The following is a 26,601-nucleotide window of genomic DNA, read 5'->3' as shown; positions in this document are numbered from 1 at the left end:
ATCCATCGGAAATGTCAAGATTCCTTGCACAAATTTTTACAATGATCCCTAGCTTCAGGTGCAATTCTTTATGGAGACCACTTGTGGACTTAGCGTCTGTAGAAACTCGTATTACTTTTGCTGCATGTCTTGTGTCTCACATCCTTTCCTTGTACATGATATGGTGTTGTTGTCAATTGCATGAACACGTTGTGGTTGTGTGTGTCCTTTGCTACATTTGTGTAGAAGAGATGTGGGGTTTCGATTATGTTTTGTGGTTGGCGACAGTAAGACCTGTTTATGGCTTCTATGTCTTCTGGGGTGTGCATGGTAGTGCGGATTCTATTCAATTGGTCGAGAAAAACTTGGTCTTCTTGGTGCATAGGTATTGTCAGTTTATAATAGAGGACGTTGTCTCTCCAAACTGTGGGTGAGAGAGCCAGAGTGGAGGGTTTGCATGAGAATATCCAGCTGTCCTTTATCGGATTTGCCTAGTAGAGGTCCCCACAAAACAACACATCAATGCCACCAAAAGGTTGAACATGGTTGTGCTTGATCTCACGCATATGTAGGTCTATGGTGTTGAAAGTGTTCTGGCCAACTAGTGATATTTCATCAAAAACAATTAACTGCACATCCTTGTAGGCTTGGGAGAGTTGTTGGAGCTTTTCAATTGTGAGGCTTCTATATGTTGTCATGAGCAAGGGTAGGTGTAGAGCATAAAGAATTGTAACACCACCTATGTTGTAAGCAGCTTCCCCAGTATATGCCAGCAACAAAACTTTGAGAGTGGGAATTACATCATCATTCACCCAAGCACTCTTAACATAAGTATGCACTATATACTCAGATCTACTATATTGAGAATGGATTGTACTTTGCATGCATGGCTATCGGTTCTTTATTCATTTACAACTTGTGGCCATACAGATATGCAGATGTATTGTTCTCATGCAAGTAATAACGTAACAAACTTTGGACAATTAGCAAAAGTACGAAGGTCTTGCCTGTCCCAACATCTCTCGTCAAGAAAAGACAAAAAGGGTTGTTTGGATCAAGGTGTTATTTTAGTAGAATGCCCTCAAGCAAAAGTCATTGCACAGCATTCAGCTTGCGCAATTGTTGGTGATACATTGAGTTAGGCATGCACGAGAAAGCGATGCTAGTTGTCTTGTTGCTTTGGTTTGCTTTGTGCAAGGTTTGTAGCTCAACGCCTAGGTCAAACTCAACTTGTTGCATGCTTTGTGTACTGGTTGACGAGGACACTATTAGGCCACTATTGCAGTTGTGTAGGGGAATTCCATTCTTGGTGAACTTGCTTTTGTTGGTATCGATTGTGTTTTACTCTTGGCAATACAAGTCATGCCATGTTCTCAATGTGTCATTTATCACAAGCTCCTCTCCAGAGAATGGCAAGTATAGAAGACATAATTCTCTGTAGTGATTCTCAGGGTTGTTAGTTTTGCTATAGTTGTTGAAGCGAAATACATTCGGTCACTTCCTTTTCTTTGTGCCATGGGCAGTTATAGTGCAAGTGCTAGCGTACTCCGCAAGTCATAGGTCGTGCAACGTTGTCAGTGTGGATTTGTATTTTGCTATTACATCGGGAAAGAAAATGTATGTGCTCTCAGGATCCATCTGTTGGAGCTGTGATCGTCGTCGTAGTAACAAAGTGCATTCCTTAGGAGGGCTTGTGTTTATGTAGCAAAGCTCCCTTGAAGAGCTCGTAAGTGGCAAAGACAATGTTAAATATGTAGCTTGTTGCAAACTAATGTGTTGTGTGTTCAAGATTGCATTGCCAACCTTGCGGACGCGTTCGTTTGGTGGAGCTGCTGAATGGAGAGACTGTTCCAACGCATGCTTAACGGCGTTCGATGTGGCATGATCGACTTTTTTCATGTATGATGTACAGTATAGCTTGCGTTTCAAGGCAACCATCATAGTCAAACTGGCACTCAAAAACCTTGGCAAAACACTTTGAGCTCTATCAACATCAGCAAACATGTTCACAATTGCACTGTGCAAGCCATATTGTCTCTTGTAGGTTAGCTCGCGAATTTGTGCAAAAGGTATCCTTATGGCAAACAAGCGCAGCTCCAAGGAGTTCAAAAGTTGTGTGTATGTTGTATGTGAATTCAAGGGCATGTTTGTAGATGCAAATCTAGGGATTTGACGTTTTCAAATGTGTGAGTAGCAAAGTTTGCAAAGAAGGAACGCCGACCGACAACCTACAGCAACGATGTTTTGCTTGACCATAAAATCTGTTGCGGATGCACGATTGCGATGCATCTTGGCCTTGAACTCGGGCGTTCCATAACTCGCACAAGGGTGTGAAGGTGTGTCTTGTATAGCCAACAACTACCGCGCAATGGACTTGTCGCTAGCTGAACGGGTGCGTGATGGCTGTTTTTTTTACCCGCATTTGTTTGGCTCCTGTTTACTGGAGTTTGTGCATGCGTTGCTGGATTGATGGTCATGTTGTTGTTATTAGCTTTGATCGTGAGGCCAAGGGTGTACTCCCTCTTTGTCTTGTATGTGCACTTCACAATTGCTTGAAATGAGTGTTTGCACGAATGGTGCATGTTCAGGTGCTTGGTTGCAATCTCCTTCACTGTTGAGTGCGGCATAGCGCAAACCAATGCAAGCAAACACTGTTCATCATCTGCACCCCAGACAAAGTAAGCCCGTTTACGTTTTTTGCCATGGAGCGGTCTTAATTCTACTGGACAAATTGTCTCGTCTAAAAGCAGAGTGCATGTTGGTGCATTCTCAATCGGCACAAGAAACAATGGATGCAAGCCGGAGCTATCTCGACACAGGACACTAAAAGAAGAGCGTGTGGCGATAGAAAGTTGCAAGAGACAATCGTGTATCAATGAATGTGAGTTTGCAATGTTCTTCACTATCGACTTGATGAAATCAAAGAGTGTTGTCCGTGCTTCGGTGCCATGGGCTGCTAATAACTCCCTCCATGGTGGCAAAGGACAAGAAGTAGAGGTGACTGAGTCAAGCAAGGTTTGCGCGAGCTGGTCGTAAATTTGTGACAGAAGGAAATCGGGCAAGCATAAAATCAGATCGTGTTTATTTGGGTGGGCTATTTTGAATATGTTGTTTTTATTGCTATCATACTCTTTCATGTCTACTTGATCGCCCATAGTGTGTTTTTCTTTGTGTTGTGCGGGGAGAAGCAAATCACAAAGAAAAAGTAGTTTGTATTCTTGAGGCCGTGGACAAAAGAAATATGCATTCAACACAAGCGAAGCAAGACTTGTTGAAAGAGCTATTACATGTTCGGCTCAAAGGCAACCAGATGGCCTGAGCTATTGATTGTGAAACTACCACTTGGTTTTATGTTCAGGAGCATGGAGCGAACACCCATAACATTTTGAGCATAGAGCTTAGTGAAAGGTGTGGTGGTACCAAGCAGTGTGTCGACGTGAACCCCACGAATCGTAACTGCCACATCTGGATTGTCATGCGAAGATATGCAACCCTTCAGCAATGGAACCTTTGCAATGTATTTTATGCTCACACAAGTGTAACTGTATGGGTGAGATGGATCATGATTGACTCGTGCTCCTCCACAATTGCCACATTGGTATTCCAACAATTGTGCATTGAGGTTCATGAAGTGCAATATACCAGTGACCTGCAGAATGAAAAAAGGAAAATTTGTGACAATTCTAAGGTCGATTGTGGCTTATGCAAGGCAAGTCAACTTACTCTTTGCCCGTATCCAAGCCTAGAAACTTGCGCCATATGAACCTCTTGGAGCTCGCTTTTCTTCTGCCCATCTGGAATCTCCGCAAGTATACTGAAATTGTAAAATCCTAGTGCGTTCTTGTTCATCATGTACAAGACATTCTTCAAAGTGTACATCACGATCCCATCTTCATTGAATTCTTGCACAAGTCGTGAGAGAACACTCTTGCACTCCGAGACAAAAGCAAGCTGCAAAGCACCTTTTTTCTTTTAGTCATAGAAGGATCAGTTAATTGAGAGAAGCTTAAAGAAGCCAAGAATGTGAACTCACAGTTGCATAGTCTTCATCACGCGTGCCATCGGCTACCACAACTTGGTCCACTGCTCCACTCTCGATATCAACTTTTATGACTACTACACTGATGGTTGCGACCACAATAGATATTGTGCCTTGCTTATTGCGTATCATCCATGATGTGAGAGGAGCAATCAACATACAAAGAGAAATAGCAACTACCACCCTCGCCTGGTCCTCTCTTTTGTGGCAGAGCACCCTCAATTCTATAGAATGAGTCTAAGACAAGGGAGTTATTGTATTGGTAAACAAAGGCATGAGGGACAACCAAGGTAACAGTCTCGCAGTTGTGGCAATCTGTGAAGTCAGTGCACAATCGAGTCACAATCGAGTGGCGTACATAGCTTTCTTGTCCTTGAAAGTTTCATACTTCACGAGGAGCTTGCCCTCGAACGCAAAATGATGGGTGATGGCATCTGTGATTTGGCTGATGCTAAGCAAAGGAAGGGTATTGTCTCCTCCTATGAACCGTGTGCTAGCTAGAGCTAGCGTGTTTTGATCTGGTGCCGTCTCAAGATGGTTGATGGACATTGCTTTGTTTTCACCAAAAGGTTGTTGGAGCTCCTTGTTTTCTACTTTTTGTGAAGATACTGCCTTGCTCGCTGGAATGTTTTGTTCGTTCGCAAATATGTAAAAACAAATTCTTGGCTTAGTTGAAATTTTAATTGCAATTATGTCTAAATGGAATTACTGTTTATTGCATTCATATTTCACAAAAAGCCACGATGTCCTAATGATCTAATATTACTTTCTAGACTAGAAATCCTAAGCTTCAAAACCCAAGCTAGAAAACAAAGAACATTTCCTGAAACTTTAAGCAATCAAAAAACGGGTGTTTTGATTGTTTAATATTGCTTTTTCCACTGCAAATACTAAACTACAAAACTGAAGCTAGAAAACAGAGAATTTTTTGCAAAACTTTACACAACCAACAAAGTGAAATGAAAGCAACAAAAAAACAAAGCGACCTTCACAGCTAAACACAGAAAACATAGAGAATCTCTGGAAATTCTAAGCAACTTAAAAACTCTAGTGGAACTAGGAAACTGAAACCAAAAACGTTTATTCTCAAGTTGAAAGAAGAAAGTGCAACGATTGACGAGCCATAATCACAAACCAAGGTCATAATAGTTCACGAGCCATAGTTATAAATTATGCAGTTATGCGTGGTCTGCAGCCCACCATAATTATAAACTATAATCACAATAGTTTAGGAACTATAGTCATAATCTATGTAGCTATGGGTGTTTGCAGAGCACTTCTGATACTCTTTCTCTAGTTAGTGTCACAACAGCGTTAGCGCAAATTATAGTGGATCTGATCGCTAAACAATTGAAAGCATAAACCAAAACCATTAGTGCAAGAAATACTATATTGTGTTGAAAAAGAACCCCAAGACAACGTATACCTTCAACATATGCCTCTTTTGTTGCTACTTGGAACACTTGTTGCAGTGAACGCTTGGTCTCTTTACTGATCGCAGAGTGTTTTAATAGCTCAGATTGTTTAGGAGGTATGCTTCCGCTACAAGCCACTAGAGGAGTCCCAAAGATTGACGTGGATCGTCTCCCTTCATCTTTGTTGTGATCGCCTGGTTCTGCGCCACATGCAAGATAATTAGTCTGTTTCGTTAACATTCCCGAATCACATAAGCAAGACAACCAAGAAAGGAATCACGAGAAAACCTCTGATCACTGACATCGCATCTTCCACAAATTCTGCTACATTTTTAACAGCCACGTGCTTCACCATCTCTGCATGTACATACTGACTCTGAATTATTACAATACGTTCGATTGTCCATTCCAGTACTACTGCCTATAATCACTTGATCGAAATGGGCTAACTAACTTGGTTCATATGACGCCAACTTGTCTATGGTACCAAACTAAAAATCATGTAGTGTAGAGATCGAGAACATTTTCAATCAAGATACAGCCACGATTGAGCGTCTCCATGCAGTAGGAAAGCTCATCACAGGAATTCGACAAACGAAGCCATGCATGACAATCAGAAGGAATTGGAATTCAACGATGAAAGAGAAAATTGAATTTGTCCACGAATGAACTACTCATCACTTGAATTGGAAACAAGAATGGAACGTAGAACTAGACAATAAAATAAGAAGCCACACCCCTATGGAATGCGTTATTGCTCCCACTATCCATTGATGGTGGAGAGGGTTGCTTTCCAGATTCGTCCACAACCTCACGCTCCATGATTTCATGATCTCCTATGTCTGAAGCTAAAGCGATCGAGCAAAACGAAACGAAATTCGTACCTTTACAAACTTTTTCATCGGCTTTATAGAGAAATCTATAGAGAAGAGATTCGCCAAACTGTAACAGAGTACAGCACGACATCTTCGCAGAACCTCCATGCGCACCACCGAAAATCGAAGCTATGGTCAACAACAAACACGAACAAAATGCCAGCTCCACCGATATCTTCGCTTCGAAGACCACCATGATCCTCTCCATCAACGACAAACACGAAGAGAATGCCACCTGTGCCCATATCCACGCTTCGAAGACCCACAGTTGAAGTGTGCATTGAGAATGAAGAGGAGCTCCACCTGCCACCGTTGACGCCGAAGCCACGCAATATCGCCACTTACCACCATAGACGCTCAAGCCATGCACACTTGCATAGGACACATGCACCAATCAAGTAATTCACGAAGTTTTTTTTTTTTTAAAGGAATATTGCCCATGTCCCAAAACGAACGTTCAGTAAGGCCTACCCACGAAGGGCAGGCCAAAAAGAGAAATAGATAGCTTAGGCTTTTGCCTTTGGCATGCCAAAAATAATTCCATTTCTCCCTTCTCCAAAGTCAGAATCGCTACCATCTAGAGGGCAGGCCGAATATCTCACAAAAGAGAGTTTGAAAAATGACATAGAAACGGCAAACGAGGTGCAAGCAAAGTGGGTGGGTAGATGGGCAGGTGGGCCACCGGCGGCTGCGACCGGTCATCCGCTCGGCGATGTCCCGTCGTGGTCGAGGGGGGCTGCGGGAGGTAGCCGGTCGACTTCAGGGGCCTAAGCTTTGCTTATTTGTGCTTTCTGTCTGCACTGTCTTCCCCCTCCGAACTTCTTTCTGCGTTTTTCCATGAAGCTTTGCTGTTCCTTCCACTGCCTCCCTCTCTAAAAGTATCCATCTCCAATTTGCCCCTTTTTTGCTCACAGATGCTCGCTAAGGCGATCCATCCATTCGTTCATTTTCGATTTGTTCACCTGCGGGAGCCCGGAATCTCAACAGATTTCGGCTTCTCAAGCTCTGCACTGGATTGGCATATGTTTCGAAATTGAATTTACCGTTTCGGATGCATCATGCAGCTCCCGCAATTTGCGCGGTTTGAGACGCAGAGCAATGCAATGTTGCGGATCCAGCCTTGAATCGGACCGGCAATTCGTTTCTCATAACAGATCGCGCCAGAAAGCAGATCCTGAGTTCAATAATGTCGGAGTGGAGCAATTTACTTAAGCGGCTGCAGGATTGGAATTGAGTTCGAACAGCACTTTTGCTTGAAGCAGCTGCAGAATCGAAGTACGTCATTCGCTCACAAGATCAATCTTGAATTGAAGTTGAAGGAGCTGCATAGACGTCGCGAAAATGCACGCTCACAACGCATGGGGAGGTTCCTTCGACGTGTCGATGGACTCTGCTACGGACGACGAACGAAGCAGGAACCTGGATCTCGACAGAGCTTCGCTTCAGAAGCTGGAGGAGACGCAGCAAAGCTGGTTGCTTGGACCGCCTGAAGGGAAGAAGAAGAAGCAGTATGTCGACTTGGGATGCGTGGTTTGCAGCCGGAAGGTCCTCCGCAACATCGCCTGGGCTGTCTTCGCAGCCGTCCTACTCACAGCCTTTATAGTTATGCTCGTTAAGCTCGTCCCCCGACATCACCCTCCGCCTCCACCCGAGGATAGCTACACGCAAGCTTTGCACAAGGTTCTCCTATTCTTCAACGCACAGAAGTGTAAGCAGCCCGCCCTCTTATCTGCACTCAGTTCCTGATGGTCCTCTATGGCTTGTGATGCGCCTTAATTTCGAACTGTTTCAGTCTTATAACGATGCCTGGTAAAAACCTAATTTTTGGCAGCTGAGAATTTCTTACCCTCCACACGGTAGGAACTGGTCGTTGATAGGTGAATTTGTCGTCATTGCGTTCCTTGCAAGGATTTTGTCAATGTGATACGTTTGGTCGAAGCAAGATTGGGGCGGATGTAGGTATTCGTAAGTTGTCGACATTGCAGCCATTTTGAGCGGAGTCCCGGGTTCCCGCATAGGCTGATGGATCTTCATTTCGCGGATGTAGCTGGAGTTCTGACCAAGAGCAACAATATATCATGGCGCGCAAGCTCGGCGGTGCACGACGGTCAGCCAACAGCGGATCTGGAAGGAGGTTACTACGACGCAGGGGACAACATCAAGTTTGGTTTTCCGGGGGCCTACACGATCACCATCCTCAGCTGGAGTGTAATCGAATACAGCGCCAAGTATGAAGCCATCGGAGAGCTGAACCACGTCAAGGAGCTCATCAAATGGGGGACGGACTACATGCTTAAGACCTTCAACCACAGCGCTCCCAGCATCGACATCTTGTATGCGCAGGTAAGGTCGGAAGACTTTTTAGGCAAGGGATTTTTTTCCCGATTTCATAGCTTCGCAATGTACTCTTTTGCTGTTCTGCATTCGTCAGAGTATCAAATTTTCATGGGAATCGCTAAGGTTTTAAGGAATGCAATGCAAAAATGTTAAGCACCATTGCATTCTGATCTTCCGCCGTAGCTCGATAGAAAATCAGAAAGAGAATTTCTACAAAATCGAAACGATAAATCGATACTGTACGAATCACAAATAGGCATGAGAATGAACAAATTATTAAGTTGGAATTGCATTTGATAGACACCACAACTACGAATGCTGACGTGAAGTAAACGAAAGTCGGATGGATGTAAAACGTGCATCGGTGTGCCAAGCGTCGAATGCTAGCAATTGTGTGTAGTCAGGGATGAACAACGATCTGATTCTCGCAACAAAATTTGGGGGGGCGCAGGTGGGAGTAGGGACAAGCACAGATGGAAGCAACAACGATCACACATGCTGGGAAAGGCCCGAGGACATGGACTATACTCGACCGGTGTCGTCGTGCGGAAGGTGTTCCGACCTTGCAGCCGAAATGGCCGCAGCCATGGCCGCTGCCTCCATCGTCTTCAAAGACGACAAATCTTACTCTGCAACTCTCCTCCATGGCGCAGGCGTCCTCTTCGCCTTTTCTCGGGGGCCTCGAGGCCGCTACAGCGAATCAGTCACCGACGCTGCCAATTTCTACAACTCCACCGGCTACTACGACGAATACATCTGGGGCGCTTCCTGGCTCTACTTCGCCTCCGGCAATTCTTCCTACCTCGGTCTGGCCACCACTGCCGGAATCGCCAAGAACGCTCATGCCGTTGCAGGAAGTTCTCTCGATCTGAAAGTCTTCAGCTGGGATAATAAGCTCCCAGGTGCCGAGGTGCGTTGAAAATAGAGAGTTTGGTAACTTGGTTGTCGTGCACGTAGACGACGGCCATAGTTCACATCTAAGTCCTTCCTCATCTCCTCACTGTTTCTCATTTGTTGATTATTGAATTTCACATCCCATGTTCTTCTGCCCCGTGCGGATGGATCGATTGTGTGACTGTGACGGTCAGACAGTCTATGCTCTTCCGTCATTCATGGAATGATTGTTCTGCGCAGTGCGAATCATTTTGTGTACCGATTGATCCGTCAGTTAAACTCAGTTTGATCCACGACACGGTAATTTTGTCCGTCGGTTTTATTTTCCTGGTAGGTGATATTGACAAGGCTGCGAATGATGATGAACCCGGGCTTCCCATATGAGGATCTACTCCAGCAATACAACAACCAGACCAACCTCGCGATGTGCTCCTACCTGCCTACGTTCCACACTTTCAATGTGACGAAAGGTAGGGCAGCAGGGCTTTTGCCGCAAAGCTAATTATTTCACGAGCGAGCTCATTTCTGCATAAGATTGCAAACGAGATGTGTACCACTTGAAATGGGAATCACAATTTTCCCGATGGAATCTGCTACAGGGGGGCTTGTGCAATTAAATCGCGGACGACCGGCTCCTCTGCAATACAATGCAGGCGCGGCATTCCTGGCTGCTCTTTACGCAGACTATATGACGATGTCGGACATTCCGGGATGGAGCTGCGGGCCGACTTTCTTTACATCAAAAGTGCTGAGAAATTTCTCGAGGTCACAGGTACGCTTGATCTGCTGGATACCATTTCGTCGATCGAATGTATCAAAAATTTCCTCTTCAACAATTCTAAGATGGCAATGGCATCAATACAATCCGTCAAAGCATGAAGTCTGCCAGAATTTCGAAAGGTTGCGCTGCTGAATTTCCGTTCGTTGCTTCCGCAGATCGACTACATTTTGGGGAACAATCCCAACAAGATGAGCTACGTAGTGGGATACGGGAAGCGCTACCCGACTCGTGTTCACCACCGCGGAGCATCAATTCCCAGCAATGTAGGATCCCGCGGATGCATAACCGCAGACAAATACAGGGACACGAAATCCCCCAATCCTCACGTCATTCAAGGAGCAATGGTGGGAGGTCCCGACAGCAAAGATCGATTTCTAGACGACCGGACAAACTTCAATTTCACGGAGCCAACGATTGCCGGCAACGCTCTACTGGCTGCAGCGTTGATCTCTTTATCGGGTGGAGATACCGGAACAATCGATTCAAACACTCTTTTCGCTGGAATCCCACCATTGTTCCCACCTTCTCCTCCACCGCCAGCTCCCTGGAAGCCTTGAACTCTTGGATCATCACAATGAACAGGAATTTTGACAGGTACGGATCATATATGTTCTTCGTTTAAAAGCATTTGCCCTTTGCACCTGCAAGCTACAAAAGCCATGCTTTGCTTGCCTCCAAGCAGCCTGCCTGCATTTCAATACAAGCAGAATTCTATCTTTTTGATTCCCCTTTTGAGTAGGCATGAATTTTTCTAGATTGTAACCACCTCTTTCGTTGGCTCGTCCTTTCACAACGAGGCCTCAGGGTAAATGCTCGTGAATTGTGAAGACGTGTGCTTGTGATTGAATCAAATAATTGTAAAGATGCTTTTCATCACGGGAACCTTTCACCAACTAACCCTCCACCGACAACTCTGCAAGAGTGAACGTTTGGCTGCGCTTTAGGATATATGCATAGAATGGCATCTCCACTTTGAAGAATTTTTAACTCAATGTTTAAGAAGAAAGTAAAGTCCACATATTAAAAATTATGCCTTCTACTCTAAAACACCATTAACAATATATTCCCCTAATTTGTTAGCCCTGGCTCTCCTAGAGACAGTGCTTAAGGATCAGTTGGGTCGGTGCTTAAGGATCAGTTGGGTCGAAGTTGTGTGATTTTTTCATTGACTTTTTATTTATTTTTAAAGAATTCTATATGGCATTCATCCGTGGTCCGATGTTTTGGACCGTTACATCTTTTTTCACTATTTCAATAGCTCCAGTGTGAAGAACCACCAATTCAAGCATGTACTCACGATCATGCTCAAGAAACACACAACGTTCATCCCACGGCTATGTTGCGCGTCTATGTGGGAAACATAGATCCCAGAGCCTCAGAACAGGACGAGTTTCGGATGTATGGTGTCTTGCGGAGGTCACTTTCTCCAACTTCTATTAGCTGGCTTGGTTTCATCGCTTTATCTTGCTCATCTTTCCACTCTTGGCTTTTCGATGTTGGCTTTGGTATTTGTTATTTCTCCTCGCTATAATGCGCACCATGGTTTTGCATCTTTTGTGATCCTACCTTTCTGATCTGGAAACTCTCGGCACAAAGTGTACATTGTGCATCTGTCGGAATGATTTGTCCATCATCCATGCCCTTTGTCCATGGAGCAAGAAGGCCTCGCGATCTGATGGCCAGCTCATGGCTATGGCTCCTCGCGAGCGATGGGAAGGCTATAGAGCTTCTAGCTGCCCCTTAGGTTTTACATTAGTATTTTTGTAGGAGATGATTTTGGTCCAATTGTAGCCTAGGAATCATCTACGCACATCCACAATCACGATCGCCAAGAAGCTGTGATTGTGCAGGGTTTGAATGATGATGCAAATTTCGCGAGGCTTGGATTGGCGATGGATGAAGAACATCTTCCAATCGCTATGGTTTGCTCGAATGTGAAAGTCTGCCCTTCTCGCTCAAATCAAACACACACTATGGATTAGAATTGCAGTCGCAGATTATGCATTTTGCGATACAATTTTTTTACAAACGGCCACGGATTATGATAAGACTCAAGTAACAGAATGAATGCAGTTTACAAGCAAATCAATCGCCAAAGTGCGGCGATTGTTGCATCGTTCATTTCGTGTGCATTAACGACTGCAATAGTTCCCAATTCAAGCATGCAAATTCAATGATCTACGAAAGGAATTTCGATTGCGTAGACTTGTCATTGATTGTCCGGTGATTCGATGGACGGTAATATGTCCCCAATCATGGTAGTCTCTTCTTGTCATCCTGAATTGCCATAATTTTTACAAACTGTCTCTAAAGCAAACTCGACATCTTGATTGGAGAACTGCCTAATACAAATTGTAAAACTTTGATTGACGTAACTGCCTAATACAAACTATGAAACTTGATTGATGTAACTACCTAATACAAACTCGAAAATCGTTGATCGTTAGAGTGACTTCATCCATGCTCGAACTACATAAGTTGGATTCTTGAATCTATACATGTTTAATGTTGTCAGAAATGTAAACATAATCATAAAACTTTAGTTTGTATCACCCTAAGGTTTAGGACTTCTTAGGCAGAATAGTGCTTCCAACTCGATGCTTGTTGCAATCTTTATGCGTATTGTTTGAATTTCTTTTAAACTCATGGTGCAACTTCTTTTGATGATACATTAGTTTCTATTGAAGTGTGCTGTAGTGTTTGGGTGACACGCAAGCGCCTGAATTTGCATCTGAGAGGTAGGATAAACTTTGTTTGTGGATGTTATTCCATACACATCCACATTGTTGTCGTTTTAAGGGTGCATGGTGTGGTGGTTTTCAGTCACATTAGATGTTTGTTGAAGAGGGGTTTGTCCCAAGATTTGAATTACGGCACATAAGATGATCGGTGTGTGAATTTAGTCATTAATTTCAGTTTTCTTATAACACCCTATATTTTTCATTGTGTGTCCAATAGCCGTATGCCTTGAAAGATCACTGTCTAAGTCTAGTGCATGTAACATGTGGTAAATCTCTAAAGCATAGAGGTTGGTATGTAATGCAATAATATACTTGGTAAATCATTGTTTGCTTGCGTGTAGCCATTTTCTGTGAGGTTCAGGGAATTTTCTGTATATAGATATCTTGCATGACCCATAACTCATGCATTGCTCAACATGATTCAACAAACTTTGTCTTCAAGTCGTAGTACACATTCCAAACTTGAACATGAGACCAAAAAATTATGGAATAAGGATTTGGAATGAGATCATTAAAGCATTACAAGTGCTATGTTGCATGTGAAGCATGCATCCTGAGGACTATAGGATATAGTAATTTATTCAAAAATATCAAAATTTTATTTTGTACATACATGCAACCAAGTAATCATTCAAAAGTACACTACATGAGCTTCTCCTCAACCCAAGGACACACCTAAATGAGAACATTAGGCATGGATTCACAGGCCTCCAATGTGCTAAAGTGATGCACATCCATTTGACGGCACACTCCATATTTTTTTTTTTAATTTGTTGAAAACTAAAACGAATTAAAATTTTAGAATCCAAACTAGTGGAACTATTGTATGGTGGTCTTAAAACATTGATAGTTGTTGATATTGATGCCTAAATTCACTCTAAAATGGAAGAAGTTGAAAATGTGCAATTTGTGCATGTGTAAAGATAAATCCAATACTATTGATAATTTTGAATTGTTTCTTTTTTCGTACACTTGCTTGCTATATGGCTCATAAGCATGTCAAAGGTAATTGCATGTCATAATACATGGCAACAAATCCGATAGCGTGCCCGTTGGCCTATTTGTCTTTTGAAGCAGCTGACATGTATCACTGGAGGGGGAAACCCGACAGCTTAAAATTTTTTTACTCTTGCTAATTTTGAATTTTCACACCTCCCATCCATCGAATCTTGAAATATTAAGTACTTGCAACCTCCCCATGTCCTGCAAACATCCTGTAACCCGCACGCACCTCGACGTGACCTTATGCAAACTTTGATTTGGCATTGTCTTCTTTCGGATGTTATCTTCTATTCTTTGCTTGCCTCACAAGCTAGCTTTCACACGCACCTCGACGTGACCTTATGCAAACTTTGATTTGGCATTGTCTTCTTTCGGATGTTATCTTCTATTCTTTGCTTGCCTCACAAGCTAGCTTCTCTGGGTCTATTCTAGACTGATTATGGCCATGGCGTCAATGGCAACATGGAGCTCACTATGACTTGCAAGAAAAGCAGACAGAGGCGGTGAGACACGAAAGCTAAAAAGCCTAGTTAAGGCACAAGGAACAGCTTGCGGGTCGAGAAAAGTAATAGCATGATATCAAAATGGCAACAGAAGACACTTTTACAACATTTACGAAGGGAGAAATAACAAAAAGAAAAAAGACTCCTTGCAAAGCAATAGGAAGTAGTTGCAGATGCACACATTAAATCATTGCCATCGGAGTGAAGAACATGAGTTGTGGTGTCACGATTGGTAGGAGCATTCGAGGCAGTAACATTAGGCCATTCCTGTGAATACCAGTCTCGGGTCTTCACAAGCTTTAGCTTACACCCTAGAGTTCATAGAGTAACAACCTTACCAACTTCTCGGGAGATGCACGCCCAAGAGCCGATGCTCTCTAACCTAAGAAATAGCTTGTATACAGAAAAGTAAAAGGGCTACACAGTTTAGATCAACTAACTACAAAGAGGGCGAGTTTAGCTATGTTGGTGTCCCCAGAAATAAAGAAGAAATGGCTTGGACGCACAATGTCGAAGATGTTGTTAATTAGAAGGACCAACATGGCTCCAATGGTTGAAAGTAGAGTAGAAGCAATGCACGATCATCCCGATCCGAGAAGTCTCAGGGCTTCAATAGAACGCAAGAAAATGAGTGATAGCCTAAGTGCAAAAGTAATTGCTAGAGTAACGACGTTTTGGCATGAAAATATGAGAGTTTCTTTAAATAGAAAGAATCTATAAAAAGCGAATGAGACACAAGGTGTTTGAGGAGCACATCATACACATGCTTGCTACAACGCAGGTCAGTGATGCCTAAATCAGCTCAGTGGTTGTTGTGATTAAGCTTTGGGATAGTTTACTTATTTCATTTCTTAAACCAGGCTTGGACTAAATATAATTGTCCTAAACCCAACCCAGTGGTTGGAACATCATGCAATCGTATGCTGGTTCAACTCAATCACCAGTTCTGTGATTATGTTGAACTAGCGTGGTTGAATAGACACTAGTTGTTGACCAGCCCCCGGTGACATGGTTAAGCATAAATTAATAGCAATATATTGTTATTTTACTAAACTAGCCCAGTGGTTGGAACATCATGCAATCGTGGTTGCTTCATCTCAATCACCAGTTATGTGATTATCTTGAACTAGCGTGGTTGAGCAGACATCAGTTGTTGATGGTCGTGCTGGTTGAAATTATTGTGTTTCTTAGTACTTAAATTAGTTAAATTTAATTTTCTGCTATTCAGGTCATATACCACTTCATTTCTAGACTAGGATGACTTGGCCTTAATGTGATTGTCCTAAACCAGTCCGATGTTGGTTCAAGATAAACATTAGTTACTGATTGAAATTGTGAAATTTAAAAATGAAAAGCAATATATTGTTATTTTCTAATTGTGAAATTTAGAAATGAAAAGCAATATGCTTGTTATTGTCTAATATGTGAAGTTGAAACCATCATGCTAAACCAGCCCAGTGGTTGAAATTGTGACTATCCTAAACCATCCAAGTAGTTGAAATTATGATTGTCCTAAATATGTGAAGTTGAGACCATCAGGCTAAACCAGCCCGGTGGTTGAAATTGTGACTATCCTAAACCATCCTGGTAGTTGAAGTTATGATTGTCCTAAATATGTCCTAATCCGGCCCGGTGATTAAAATTGTGACTATCGTAAACTAGCCTTGTAGTTGAAATTATGACTATCCTAAACTAGTACAGTGGTTGAAATTATTTTGCTTCTAATAGCTTGATTAGTTCAATTATTAGATGATTAGTGCAATTTAGATTCATTATATATTTTAATTAAATCACATTTTTGTGCGTATTGTTTTTTATCTTGTTTTAGTAGTGCAAAAAGGGGGCTCATTGTACTGTTCTTCCATTTAAAAGAGGGCTCATTGTTCTGTTGTTCCCGTACTAAGTTGTATCTCAAGTTTATGAATCAAAACCCTGACATTTCAGTTAGGCAGAGGAGTTGAGTATTGTAAGCCCTAGTACGTTAGAAAACTCAAAGATAGGAATGTTTGTTGTTGCTAAACCAACCCGGTGGTTGAAATTGCGACTATCCTAAACCATCCCGATAGTTGAAATTATGATTGTCCTAAATGTCCTAAACCGGCCCAAAATTGTGACTGTCGTAAACTAGCCCGGTAGTTGAAATTGTGACTATCCTAAACTAGTACACTGGTTGAAATTATTTTGTCTCTAATAGCTTGATTAGTTCAATTATTAGATGATTAGTTCAATTTAGTACTTTAATTAAATCACGTTTTTGTGCGTATTGTTTTTCATCTTATTTTACTAGTGCAAAAAGGGGGCTCATTATACTATTCTTCCATTTAAAAGAGGGCTCATTGTTCTGTTGTTCCCGTACAGAGTTGTATCTCAAGTTTATGAATCAAAACCCTGACATTTCAGTTAGGCAGAGGAGTTGAGTATTGTAAGCCCTGGTACGTTAGAAAACTCAAAGATAGGAATGTTAGTTGTTGCAAAACACACATAGACTTTGACTTGGCCCAACAAGCTATAGATGACTTGTTCTCGCATTGAATGCATTTGTGGCACATGCAAAAATTACAGTTTGACGCTAGAGAATAAGACGTTTCATGTCTGTCCAAATGAAATGAAGGAAGACAACCATGTTGCTCTAAAATGGAGGAGATTTAAAAATATCAATGTTCAAGGATCCAGTAAAAAGAGATGGCTACTAGCATATAAGAGCACTCAACCAAGGGAGCTTATAGGTCGCGTGGTTTAATCCATCTCAAAATATGTGCTTCACAATTTCACGGCCAAGATAAGCAATTCACTTGCCAATTTTTCCCATGACACTAGTATCTGCTGAAAATTATTCATTTCAAGAACAACATGAGATACAAAGTGCTTAGTGGTACAACAAGAAGATAACAATTCTTGTGCATATCACGTACAATTATTTTCTATGATTGATGTCAATTTGTTTGTTGACTCACAGGAGTCCAAGTCAGTGCAATGCACATACCATTACTACATTTCAGATGATAGGGAACATGACACCTTATTTGTGCAGCATGCTTTTCTACTGCAATGGGAATGGCTGAAAAAGAAAAATCCCCATGCTAAAAATATAAAACAACATTGGGTGTGGTCAAATGGTGCTGCCTCTCAATTAAAATCAGCCTATGGATTCTACTTTATCTCAAGGTCTAAATCCCTGACCGGTCTAGATATGATGTGGAATTTCTTTAGGTCTAGTCATGGCAAGGGTCAACATGATGGAATGTGGTGCTGTTATTAAGCAAGCTATGTTTAAACACCAATTAACATGTCCTCAAGAAAAGATCGATGATATTCATGATACTGTAACATGGCTTACAGCCAAGTGCTCCACATGCGCGCATTCAACATACAGTAAAACAAAGCCTTAAGAATAGTGTATTATGCAGAGTGTTCCATGAATTGAAAGTGGATGAAGTGCAAAGAAGAAGCCGGCACAATTGCAAGAAAATTAAAGCAACTCGTGGTCTACAAAGCACATGGGGCTTTTTAAAAAACCACCTGATTAAGACAATAAGACTTTCTTATTTTACAGTGTGTGCATCATAGAAGATCATGACGATTATGAGAACATTGCAACTGTGAAGACATGGGAGCGAGTTCAAGTTTTCTCCCTACATTCAGATGGAGTAACAAATAATGGAGATAGAAACAATGACTCGCCACAATTTGGGGAGAGTTTTGATAACCTTACTGACTGTTTAGAAGAGGGGGATAACTTTGCAATTATTGCTGCCTCTGGGAAGAATGAAGAAGATGACCCATACTTTCTGTTACATTGCACAAAACCTAAGCACAAGGTTGAGAAAGCATTTAAGGATAATTGGGGAACAATCTATGAGAAATGGAATGTAGTAGTCGGAGCTTTTTGGAACAAAAAAACATCCAAGAGAGGTCGCAATTACAAACTACTACATAAGAGTCCACAAACAATTATGTACTCTCATCTAGTAAGAGCTATTAAGTTCTAGATGCAACTTATGCCACAACAAAAGAAGCGCAAGAGTGTCTTCAAATTGGATTTAAACACACATGAGCACATGTTAGGGTGTCTTGGAGCGGTGGACGAGGATGACTAAGATAGTACTAAGAGAATGTAGTCTCATTGCAAGGAAACAATATTCCACTTATTTGAAAAATAAAAAATATATTTGAGACTATGCTTCTTTTAGTAAATCCCAAACTTACTACCATGCTTGTTTTTGTAAATTCCAAATCATTAATCTCACGCTTGTTTTTAGTATATCCCAAACAACCACCGCGCTGATTTTATTAAATCCCATAATGAATACACAAATCCACAAATCTCAAACGAATGAATTGTATGCCATTCATCTTGTAATAATAGAAGAAAACCACCATGTTGGTGGCCGTTAATATCCTAGTGTGCAACTAACCACCGCGTTGGCGACCACTTATCCTGTACTTCTACTGTGCTATCCTAAAATTCGTTGCAAAGTGCTATACTAAAACAGTCCCCTTTAGACTGGCTATCTTTAACTCGCGGATTTCAGCCACCGAGCTACTTAAGACATTAGAGTAGTCCTATTTCATCACTTCATCCACCTCATGCAATAAGAAGTCATGTAGTAAATCAAGATCCATCTAAGTTTACTTTGGTCGACTAAAATAAGGTCGGTTAACATTTTACTTGGGTAGACTTAAGATAATTCGTATATGCTCACAAAATATTGCGCTCACATATTATTGACACTAAGAATAAACCAAGTGTCATTCCAGAGACATTTAAGTATTAATATGAAAACAGGTCGACACAAAATTAGGTATTTACGAGCACCATAGATTATGGATGATGGCAGTCCAAGAAAGTCCACAAGTCCAAGAAACACCTGTAAGATTTTTACTTTTTCAAAAATACGATGATATTTTGCGGCTCAAGGAAATTCCAAACTCCCAACTATCTTACCAACCTCTATAACAAGAATCTCCTAGCTCTTTAGCCCAGTCTAATGAGCAATCACAGACCTGGTTACACACTCGAACCATCACCTGCTTGCTTGTCTCTACCGACTTGTATGCCCATAGTGATTCCTCCTTTTGCTCGGGGTCCTTTTTGTCCTGGTATTGGCGCTCCATACAACTTCACGCCACCATCATGTCATGCCAAAAGAAACCTACATCATGAGTTTGACAAGTATCTTAAAGAGCAGGAAAAATAATAGCCAGGGAAATTAATATTCACCATCTTTACCGACTCCAAGTCATACAGCCGATTGTGAAGCATGTCCTCCTTATAGCTACAATCCGCCCTCTTCTCTGAGTCTAGTTCTGCAAGGAGGTCATCCAACATTGTTCTCATATAGAACATGAGCATTCCAAATTCTTTTGGGTATGCCATAGATTTGTAGTAGGTGGATTGGTGTACAGAGTTTCAGGGCTAGATTTTAGAATGGGCTCTTAGTTATGTCTGCACTACACTTAAATAGGGAGAGAGTTCATTGAGCCCGGCCTTCTCATTCTTCTTTCCTACAACCTGACATGTCCACCTCTCATCATTCGACTGAGGTGGGTAGTCTTCTCTATCAGCGTGTTGGAACTCTAGCAAAGATATGCAAAGATAATATATGAGCAATGACTTCCATACATGGAAGTTACAAAAAGAATCACAAATACATGGGGTGGTCATAAGAATCTAAATGAGGACCTGTAATTATTAACCTACTAGTTACCACCTCACCAACTTGCATGATCAGTAGAGTGTAGTTAATTACTAGTCATTGGGCTTGCATACTCAATAGAATACAGTTAATTATGAGTCATTGGACTTGAATGCTCAGTAGGGTGTAGGACAATAAGCTGAAGAAATGGCATTGCTACCGTGGCTTTCCATCTATGTTTCTTCATTGTCCCTTCACTGGTTTGTATCGAAGAGCATGCAAGTTTCAACGATCTTTCTACAATATATAGACATATAGATGTATATAGATATTCAAAATCTTCCATTTGACATTATGGTCCTTGTCTTAGTAAGGGATCACTTCAATCACTTTGGATCTTTGTATAACATCACTTCAATCACTTTGGAGCTTTGTACAACATCACTTCGATCAATTCGTCTATAAAATTGGTGGATATATACATACATATAGATAAATGTAGATATTCGGTCTAACATTAAGGTCCTTGGCCTGTCGACACTTTTCAGGCTCAGAGCGTTCTCATGTTGTACTAAGTGCTATTGAACTATCATAGCAACATCTCTTCCTCTCTCATTAGCATTATTCAACCACTTTATTTCAAATCTTCTACTCTGTTTAATCAAAATCTTTCGTCTCACATTATGGTGCTTTGTCAAAGGACACTATCTAGTCACATAGCTGAGAAAACATCACTTCGGTCACTTTGAAAATAGTATAATATTGCATATATATACATATACGTATATCATTATATGTGTATATATATATGTATCTTAACAACTGCACTTACATTGAGAAATATAATTTCCCACAACTAATCCACAAATCCAAAATTCCTAAACGAATGAATTGCATGTCATTCATCTTGTCTTGTAATAATAATAATAGAAGCAAACCACTGCACTGGTGGCAGTTATATTCCTAGTGTGCAACTAACCACCCACCGTGCTAGCGGCCAACCACCGCATTGGTGGCAGTTAAATTAATATCCTTGTAATAATAGAAGCAAACCACCACATTGGTGGTGGCAGTTAATATCCTAGTGTACAATCAACATCATGCGAGCTGCAACCAACCAGTGCTATTATACTAGAAGCTATTATACTAGAACGAATCGCATTACTGTTAAGTGTTACCCTAAAGATACATTGCCTAAGTAAACTTTGGAGTAAATTAATAATTCAATAGATTACATACAGATTACATCTCAAAGACTCATTTCCTTCAGGACTTGGTTCTGCATTGCTTTGAGCAGATCACCTTTTTGAGCTCCCTGATTGCAAGCTCGGCCCTCCGAGGGCCCTCCTTACTCCTTTTTTGAAGGGGGATGGTTTCTTTCTCCAGGGGCCCAGCCCCTCTCTTCATGTCGCTTCCTCTTTCCTTGCTTTGAGCTTCTTGGTTGTAGGCTCGGCCCTTCTTGCTCCTTTCCTAAAGGGGGATGGCTCCTCCCTTCAGGCTCCCTTTCCTTGCAGTTGGGCTCAGGCTTCACCTACTTCAATTCAAGCTTCTTGTCTCTTGCATTATTTTCCCAAATGGCAAGTTAAGTTGCAGCATGTACTTTCTCGTCGTAGTAGATAGTTGTAGCAAGTAGGCACATTTGATCTGTCCATGACCTGGGCAATGACAAATGACATTCTCTAAATAGTGATCTTGCATGCACAAACAACCTAAAGCAAAAAACATGCACAAGGTGGTAGCACACAGGCCATCGAATCAAGCAATCATCTATGATGGGAGTATGGCAAACCATGCATTTTGGACCCTGTTACATAACAGGATAGGCATCCGATTTTACTATTGTGGTCATCAATATAATAGTCTTTCTCTGTACATGATGAAGTTGCTTCTTGATTGCTTCCTGTCTCATCCTAAGGCTATGGATTTTCTCCTTTATCTCCTTCATTCTTTGCTCACTACATGCAACAGCTTAATTTGATTTCCTCAACATCTCTTGAAGATTACCAAAAAACATCAACATGGGCCGTTTCCAAGACTTCCACTCTACTTTGGATATCTCTCACGATGACGGACTGCTTTTTAAAACTTTCGAAAGCCACTGCAAGCTCGTGTAAAACCCTATCGAAATTATGTTACAAGGTCTTATAGCTTACTCTTAAAACTTCCACCAGTGTTTCTGGATAACAATCCCCACTATGGCTACTGCAACTTCTCCACTGTGGCTACTCTCTGCATCCTTCGTGGCCTGGAAAGCTGGCTCATTGTCTTCTCCACCTTGGCTACTCTCTACCCCATCCTTCCTGGCCTTGAAACTCCCTCATAGCTCCTGCATCACCGCTTTAGTTTCTGCATTCTCCCCTTTTAGTTCCTCCATCATCTATTGTTTTTCAATGTTTAATACATTTTACATGTTGCAAAGCCGTTTGTTAAGAACCTCCTTTTTTGCTCTCTTATCTTTAAGCTCCTTTCGCATCATTGCTAGATCCTTGTCTGCAATGTCCCCATCACTTCTAACTTGTTCAAGCCTACCTCAGAGCTCCTTGTTGTGCTTCTCTACTTCTTTTCTTCTATGCCTTTCCATGTCGACCATTTTTGCAATGGCCTCAGCTTGCTCTTGATGCTTGAAAGGCCCTCACTTCTGCCCCCTCTACCTGGGCTTATGCACCCTCTCTGAGAATTTCTCAAGTTGCGTTGCCTTTGCTGCATCGGTGGCTTTCTCTTGTAAAAAAGTCACCTTCTGAGACATCTTCTTACCATATTGCTCAAAAATACCTTTGAGGGTAGATGTCATCAGGTGCATTATTGCAACTCCAGCGGACAAAGATGACAATTTGGATTTGCCATCCGCGCAATTCTTCAGGTTGGTTATCACCTCGGGGGGTCCATCTGGGAAATGTAAGTATACTATGAGAGTTCAAAATGAGGGGTATTTTAATTCTCAAGACTTACATAAATACATTTATAGCAGGGGTAATTTTATACACCATTTTTAAATTAACAGGTAGGGTGTGTTTATTCACAGATCCAAATTAAAATTGATTTTTTCAATATTGTCTCATCTAGGATGATGTGTAAGAGCAGTCACAATTTGTTGATGGGTAGCTCAAATTTTTAATGTGCTCACTAGCCCTCGTAGTCATGATAAGTAGTTGGATTTAGCGAGACACGTGCACACACACGCGCACACACACACACACATAGAGAGAGAGAGAGAGAGAGAGAGAGAGAGAGAGAGAAAGAGAGAGGACTCCAATTGTATCTTTTAAGCTATGCTTTGAGATAGTGGCAATTTAGTAACCTAATGTCAAGCTCTGCAAAGCGGATAAAGTGTGTTTGAAAGAACATTTGAATGGGCTCAAGGACAATTTTACTACATGATGTTATTGCAAGCTTCTACTACATTGATCCTGAGCATGTACAGTTTGAATCTCCAAAGGTTCTCCCACTTGTGTACCTTTTGGACACAACAAAACTTGACCACTTTAAAGTGGGAAAAGAGTACCACCTTACCCTATATATAACCTTCTACATAACATTTCCCTATATTTATAACCTTCTACATTTCAAATGATAAGAAGCACAAAAATTTGTTCATATAACATTGCTTTATGTTACACCATGAATGATTGTAATTACTTGTAAAGGAACATTGAGTTTGGTTTTATGGCATAGCCTCCCAATTCAAAGCATGTAGACCTTTGTAGTTCACTATTCATGTCCATGTCTATTAGTCTCACTAGCTTGTGCATGATTTGGAACTTTCTTAGACCTGGACATGGCAAGGGAGAGAACAATAGTGCAAGGGCCATTGTAAATAGAATGTTGACTCATAAAAATATAAAGCAAGGTGGTGCAAAGCTATAACATGCTAGTGATGTTGTGACATTCCTACAAGCTAGCATAAAATGGAGGCTGACACTTTATATCTCCTAAAAGGCAGAGATTTTGAATGCTTTTTCTAGGAAGTAAAAGAACAAAATGTGAATAGAGATGTCTTATGGAGCTATGATTCCATTCCTAACACTCTTTCCCTTCATTTTGTTAATGGGTACTCTTCAACACTTAGCACCACTTAGATCGAGCTTAGATCATGCTACTATAATGTATGCTTTCAAGGTATGCGGAAGATGTGTTCTAACAAAGCACCCCTTTCATGTTGGGAACATATCACACTAGTTCCATCAAGTGATTGTCATGTTTATGATCCTTCAATCAAAGATGCAACATATCAAGTTCACCATGATGTGTTGAGCGATGCTCTTGAAATTTGTGATTTTGTTGTGATCCTTCAAGCGATTGTGATGTTGGTGATCCTTCAAAGTTCAAGCAAAGATGTAGCATATGAAGTTCACCATAATACATTGAGCAATGCTCTTGATATAGGAGACAAGATTTTGTGGTGAATGATGAGGTTCAAAATATTGATGAGCATGCTAGTTTTACTCCATCTAAAGTGCACTATTGTCAAGCATATGACTAATCATCCTTTAAAGAATGGATGGAATAATGTTATTGAACAAATTCACACTTTGAGAAAGGGTTATACTACCAAGAGCTAAGAGATTTGATGTTCAAATTGCTTGATCAAATCCTAAAGGATCTAGATACTCAAATCAATGGCATTTAATGCTACAAAGTTTCAGATGGAGGTTGTTGAAGGTGATAGTGTAGTATTCAAGATTTTTGAAATTGGACGTGAGGCTACATGGATGAGATGGTTTGTGACAAATCTTGGAGCATATAGATTTCATGCTAGATCTTAGAGTAGTCTGAGGATGATCCCATGATGATATTCTTTTATGATCAAATTTCCATTACATTGGAAAGAACCCAAGGATTCAACATCAAAACATTATGGAATTGGGATTGTAAACTATTTCTTGGAGAACACAGTAGACGTATCCTAAAAGCCTTGCCTTGTGAGAACATTGAAACTTTCTTTGTATGATGTACACCATTGAGTGATGAGGGAGTGTTGATGTTTGGTCTTTCATGTGTGTGAACCAGGCCTCAAATTTGAAGCCTTTGAGACCCTTATGAGCCCATTTTGCCCTTCAGAGAAGGAGTGTAAAAAAATTTAGCTATCAAAAGAAGAGGGATCTTCAATTTAACCCTTCATGGCAAGAAAAGTGACTAAATCATGAGATTATCAAAAGAAGGGCTAAGGGTCCAATGGGCCTTCTAATAAATCGTATTATTATCCAAATTATTATCCCAGGCTAAGGGTCCAATGGACCTTCTAATAAATCGTATTATTATCCTAATTTCTCATAACATTATCTCTTAAGACTTCCTCCTCGCCTTGGATCCTCCTCAGCCCTGACTTCTGAGGCCCTCTTCCTCCCTCTTCTCACTTTTCTTCCTCCTCCTTCTCACTTTTGTGAGTTCTCTACTCTCGACTCTCTCCTGAGGTCCTCTCTCCTTTCAACTCTCCTTGCATGCGTTTCCTTTTAGCTCTGAGTTCTCTACTCTCGACTCTCCTTGCATGTTACTTGTGCTCGTGGCTTAACTTTTGTGAGTTCTCGATCCTTCACGGAAGCTTGTTGCTAGTGGCTAAAGCCTTCTCAGACATCTCTCCACCTCATCCTTTAACTGGCTTGTTGCATTAGACCACTTGACTGTAGAAGCCGCTGCTGCTGTGATGAGGGTGGCTGCGTTACACCACTTGACTGTTGCTCAGCCCGGAGGTTGCTTTCTTGCTTCTATTGAACTAGCTTGCTACAATACACCACTTGACTGTAGAAGCCACTGCTGCTATTGCTAATGCTACTATTATGATGAGGGTGGCTGGGTCCGTTGCAACGTCTGTTGTTGCCGCATACCCAACTGCCGGCATGGTCGTACAGGAGCCATCTGCTGCTGCTGGGGCTGCTGCAAGCTGAGGATCTTGAAGTTGATGTTTCGCAAATAGTCATCCTAGTTTGCAGCAGCATGGAATACGTCGTCCTCAAAGCGGGCAGCGATCTTCCAACGTTGATTCAGGTCGAGTTGAGAGAGCATGGAGTGTGCTTGCAATGCAGACAAAATGGAGATAGAGTTTTTTTGGCGCAATTGGTGAGGTACAGTCGATCTCCAATTGTTGTTGTCCATAGTTAGATTGCCGTGAGCTTGCAAATTCTAACTCCCTCCCTAGCTCCTTCGCCTCCATCGTCCTCTCCAACTCCTCCCTCAGTTCCTTGCTCTTCCCTTTCCACCCATCAACGTGAAGTCTCGAGAATCAAGATCTCGAGACTTGTGGTCCATGGAGGCTTGAACTTTGAAGTGCTCCTTGGCACTTGCGGCTGTAGCTACTGGCAGATGGAGGAAGTCGAGAGTCGAGACTGTCCAGGACAACGCCGCATGAAGGTGAAAACACCTTCGAATCTCTACCATCCAGCCTAATGTCTACCTATTTGAATT

General features: G+C 41.6%; 1 protein-coding gene across 1 annotated transcript; it reads left to right on the top strand.

Moving 5' to 3' along the window:
* The first annotated feature begins 7,213 nt into the window (after positions 1–7,213).
* LOC147905078 (endoglucanase 25-like) lies at positions 7,214–11,247 on the top strand. The gene is made up of 6 exons (XM_087390049.1): positions 7,214–8,016; positions 8,356–8,651; positions 9,097–9,555; positions 9,874–10,009; positions 10,139–10,311; positions 10,476–11,247. The coding sequence occupies exons 1-6, from the start codon at positions 7,650–7,652 to the stop codon at positions 10,875–10,877; spliced, it is 1,833 nt and encodes a 610-aa protein (XP_087246175.1). The 5' UTR covers positions 7,214–7,649; the 3' UTR covers positions 10,878–11,247.
* Positions 11,248–26,601: the final 15,354 nt, after the last annotated feature.

This window comes from Dipteris shenzhenensis, chromosome 2 (assembly GCF_047967505.1).
Source record: "Dipteris shenzhenensis isolate YYH24624 ecotype China chromosome 2, Dip_SZ_1.0, whole genome shotgun sequence".
NCBI lineage: Eukaryota > Viridiplantae > Streptophyta > Polypodiopsida > Gleicheniales > Dipteridaceae > Dipteris > Dipteris shenzhenensis.
The sequence above is the reverse complement of the archived record's forward strand: the minus strand, read 5'-3'. Positions and strand labels throughout refer to the sequence as shown.

What these genes read in the sequence shown, in the direction of transcription:
- LOC147905078 (XM_087390049.1), top strand. Translation starts at nt 7,650, where the DNA reads ATGCACGCTCACAACGCATGGGGAGGTTCCTTCGACGTGTCGATGGAC. An exon ending in ATAAGCTCCCAGGTGCCGAG is followed by an intron (nt 9,556 to 9,873) that starts GTGCGTTGAAAA and finishes TTTTCCTGGTAG; the next exon opens with GTGATATTGACAAGGCTGCG. An exon ending in GAAATTTCTCGAGGTCACAG is followed by an intron (nt 10,312 to 10,475) that starts GTACGCTTGATC and finishes TTGCTTCCGCAG; the next exon opens with ATCGACTACATTTTGGGGAA.